The sequence below is a fragment of the Merops nubicus genome, unplaced genomic scaffold (genome assembly GCF_000691845.1).
Source record: "Merops nubicus isolate BGI_N331 unplaced genomic scaffold, ASM69184v1 scaffold28432, whole genome shotgun sequence".
In the NCBI taxonomy this organism is placed as follows: Eukaryota; Metazoa; Chordata; class Aves; order Coraciiformes; family Meropidae; genus Merops; species Merops nubicus.
The window spans coordinates 1-4112 of NW_008593275.1; the positions used below are offsets into that span (position 1 = coordinate 1).

Below are 4112 nucleotides of genomic sequence, written 5' to 3' on the forward strand. Positions count from 1 at the left end.
GTGCTGCCGTCATTTGCGCCTGCCGAAGATCGACTTCTTGCTGGGGTTCTTCTCGCCCACGCTCAGCCCGATGAGCAGACGCGCCTTCTCGTCCTCCTCCTGCTGCTGGATGGCCCCGTCAGATTTGTTCTCCAGCTTCCCCCTGGCCTCCGCGCCCGCCGCAGGCTTCAGGCGTAGCTTCTCCTTAATCACCTGTCCCAGGATTTAGGGGGGTCAGCACCCCAGGGGTGGCCCCTGAGCAGCTGAGCCAGGGCAGCTGCTTCCTGCACTATGCTGGGCAGAGCGGCTCTGGCAGGCTCCCGGGGGTGTCCCACCCACCTGTGCCACCAAGGCTTTGCGGCTGTCCCTCTTCACTGCCATGGCAAAGTCCAGCCACGTCCACGTGTTGTTGTGGTACTCCAGGCACGGCAGCACCAGGTTCAGGTCGCCCCAGTCCACGCTGTTTTTCTCCCCCTGAGTGACAGTCAGGCAGTGTGGGACAATGCTCCAGGCCACCCCCAGCTCGAGGGGCTGTGTCCTCCCCCCCATCCCATCCCATCGACCCACACCTTGTAGCTGACGCAGAGTGGCACCTGTGGGATCTTGATGTAGATGAAGGAGTTGTTCATGGCTGCACGCTCCTTCATCTTGTCGATGTCATCCACAGGATGCTGGGGACAGAGCAGGAGCCGTGAGCAGAAGGGAAGGAGAGGGGACAAAGCCAGGAACCAGCAGGGAAGGGACAGCTGGGCACTAGGCCATGCTATTGCTTCATCGGCGAGCGGTGAGAGCTGCTCTGGCATGGCGTTAGGAAAATGAGATGCTGCAGGGATCGTGTCAAGCCTGCAGGTGCTTGGTTGTAAAGGAAGCAAATCCTCATGGTGGGAGGGAGCAGGAGAAGACAGCCAGGCAAACGGGAGAGGACATGGCAGGCCAGCCCTGCAGCCGAGGGAGAACAGACTGGCTCCACAGCAGGGCTCTCCCACATTCCCCCAGGTACCTCGGGTGCTTTTCGAAATGATCTTCTGACCCCTGACGTCCGATTCAGTCCCTGAGCGACTCCCTTCCCTGGGCCCAGCGAGTCATCGGCCACGATCAGCTGCCGCGGCTTCACCACGGGGATCCCTGGGACAGACAGGGAAAAAAAAACCAGGCTGGTGCTGGGCTGGGGGTTAGCCCTGACCCAGATCCCTCCCAGCTTCCTCCCAGGTTCTCCCCCGTGGCCTCTTGCCCACAGGGGAGACCACAAGTCCCCATTCCTCAACGCGTGGCCCACCAGCAGCTGCCCACAAACATATCCTGGACACGCAGCCAGAGCTGCTCAAGGACACTGCTCGGGTCCCAGGGAGGAGGGTGACCACGAGCCTCTTACCTGTCGTGACCAGCTTAGATTTGTCTTCCTCATCCCCCACCTCCTCCTCCTCCACGTTGCGCCCAGGGAAGAAGAAACCCATCATCCTGTGGAAGAACTGGTGGGTGAGCTGGATGGTGAGGGGTACCACGTTCACCTGTGAAGAAAGAGGCACATCAGAGCCAGGCCCATGCTGCCCATGCCCCACAGGGACCCTGTCACCTCCCGGCTCAGCCACAGCACCTCAAAGTGCTCCTTGATGGAGATGCCTCCCACGGGTGGCCGGACCTTGCTGAAAATCCTTAGTGCCAGCTGCCGTCCAGACTGGCAGGAGCTCTGGGGACGCAGCACCACCTGCAGGGAGGAGGATGGGTAGCCGGGGTGAGGACAGGCCACCCACAGGTCCCCAGGGTGCAGGGCTGCTCCTCGGGCCACCGCTTGCCTTGTACACAGCGTTGGGCAGGAGGTTGTTCATCGTGACCCAGCCCAGCTCCAGCAGATGCTCGGCCGTGTCGTCAGACTTGTTGACCTACGCAGACAGACCCGTCAGCCCCTTACAGCCCAGGCCCCGGCTCGGGGGCCGTGTTGCCAGGGCCAGCTGGGTACCTTGCTGTAGAGGAAGCGCTGGAGCTCCAGCTCGGCGATGCCCAGCTGCCCGTCCTCCTCGGTCAGGCGCCAGCGTGCCTGGGCGAAGTAGAACTCGGTCCTCCGTGCCACGCTCACGTCCTCCGGCTGCTTCCGCAGCTCCATCTTGTTGGCTCGCTGCAGCTGGAAGTCCTTGAAGCACCTGCAGCAGAGAAGGGAGAGCTGAGATGGAGGTGGAGTAAAGGAGAAGGTGGGCAGCAGGTCAAGGGAGGTTCTCCACTCCTGCTGCTCTGCCCTAGTGAGGCCACAGCTGGAGTAGTGTGTCCAGTTCTGGGCTCCCCAGTTCAAGAGAGACCGCTACTGGAACAGCTGAAGAGAGTCCAGTGTAGGCTACAAAGATGCTGAGGGGACTGGAGAACTGCTGTGCTGAGGAAAGGCTGAGAGAGCCCTGAGGCTATTGAGCCTGCAGAGGCGAAGACTGAGGGGATCTGATCAATACTGATCAAGATCTAAAGGAGGAGGTAAGGGGGGGAAAAGGATGGGGCCAGATTCTTATCAGTGGTGCCCAGCGACAGGACAAGGGGCAATGGGCACAAACTGGAACCCAGGAGGTTCCAGCTGAACATGAGGAAAAACTTCTGTGGTGTGAAGGTGCCTGAGCCTGTAGCAGGATGCCCAGAGAGGCTGTGGAGTCTCCTTCTCTGGAGAGATTCCAAACCTGCCTGGACATGATCCTGGGCACCCTGCTGTGGGTGACCCTGGTTTAGTTAGGGGGGCTGGATGAGATGATCTCCAGAGATCCCTTCCCACCCCCACAATGCTGTGACTGTGAGACAATGCTGGGGAAGCCAGAGATGGTCCCAACCTGATCAGTATGTTCAGCTCTTCACTCTCCAGCTGCAGGTCAGCTTTCTCCTGGCTCAGCTGCTGCTGCAGCCTGTGGTTGAGGTCGAGTAGGGTCTCGTTTTTGCTGTCATCCTGCAGGGACTGAAGGACAGACAACCCTCAGCACCCTCTGCCCTGGAGCAGGGACCCTGGGGAGCCAGGCTCTGCCTGGATGTGGGCTCACCTTCACGTTGGAGTACATCTGCTTCTCCAGCTGCCGGATCTGGGCGACGTGCTGCCTCACAGCCTCTTGCAGGTGCAGGATGCTGCTGCGCTGCTCCTCGGGGTTGCTGGACATTTCCAGCTGGAAGCGCACCCGCTGTTTCTTCTCACTGTGCTCCTGGACACAGGGATGGGGAGGGTTAGGACTGCCCCAGGTGCAGTGAGTGACACGGTGACCCGAAGACTTGTGGGTACCTTCCGTTTGGGCTCCACGTGCAGCAGCAGGTTGTTGACTATGTCAAGGATCATGGCATACTGTGCAGGGTTGGTGGAGATCTCCAGGTCATGGTGGATCAGTGTGAATGTATCTACAGCTCCTGCAGGGACATGCAAAGGGCAAGGGGGGGGGCCTCAGCATGGCCAGAAACAGGATGCACACGAGGCCCAGCCAGAGATGGAGAATGAGCCAAAGTGGTTACACTGGCTCCAGCAGGCACAGCATGCCCAGCATCATCTAGTGCACCAACACGTGGCTGAGGACCCTTCCTGAATGTACCCCTCTGATCTCAGCAGGGCCAAGACAGATCATCCCTGGACTTAGCTGGCACCTCTGGATGGACCCACCCTCCTGCTTCTTCAGCAGATCCTCCTTCTCCTGGTTGGCGGGAGTCTCAGGGGGCTTTATCTGCGTGGCCAGCTCAGGGTCGATGTCGTGGCTGTAGCTGATATAGTACATGCGGCAGCTGCAGCGAGAGATGATCCTCTGCACCTGCTGGGTCTGCTGGGCTTCCGAGGGCTGGTTCCAGTCTGCAGACAGGCAGGGGCACCATGGTCACAGTGCCATTTCCTGGCACACTGGGGACCCCACAGCACAGGGCTCAGAGCATCACCAGCTCCTGGAGCTGTCTGGGGACAGGCCAGGTGCTCTCAGTTTCACCAGCCTTGGGGTCACATGTGAGTGGCATTGGGGTGGCAGCAGCCAGCTCTGCAGGCAGTACCTGTGGTGGTGCTGACCATGCCCCCCACCGCCTGCCCGCTCTCCATCAGCTCCTGCACTGAGTCCAGGCTCCGCTGTCGATGCTCCTCAATATTTTTCACCTGGGGAGGCAAAGAGGCAGCACTGGCTGTTCCTGCTTTCCTGCCGTGGCCA

General features: G+C 60.3%; 1 protein-coding gene across 1 annotated transcript in view; it reads right to left on the minus strand.

The window, feature by feature from the left end:
- The window catches only part of KIAA0100 (KIAA0100 ortholog), a gene marked incomplete at its 5' end in the record, with an annotated part of 7786 nt that continues 3674 nt past the window's right edge, over positions 1 to 4112 (minus strand). Inside the window, 13 exons of the mRNA XM_008935411.1 lie at positions 1 to 192; positions 319 to 453; positions 549 to 650; positions 980 to 1104; positions 1352 to 1487; positions 1574 to 1684; positions 1773 to 1859; positions 1937 to 2117; positions 2781 to 2902; positions 2985 to 3140; positions 3218 to 3339; positions 3587 to 3769; positions 3961 to 4060. Of these exons, the coding sequence (XP_008933659.1) occupies positions 10 to 192; positions 319 to 453; positions 549 to 650; positions 980 to 1104; positions 1352 to 1487; positions 1574 to 1684; positions 1773 to 1859; positions 1937 to 2117; positions 2781 to 2902; positions 2985 to 3140; positions 3218 to 3339; positions 3587 to 3769; positions 3961 to 4060 (1743 nt within the window). The remainder of the gene's footprint in view (positions 193 to 318; positions 454 to 548; positions 651 to 979; positions 1105 to 1351; positions 1488 to 1573; positions 1685 to 1772; positions 1860 to 1936; positions 2118 to 2780; positions 2903 to 2984; positions 3141 to 3217; positions 3340 to 3586; positions 3770 to 3960; positions 4061 to 4112) is intronic.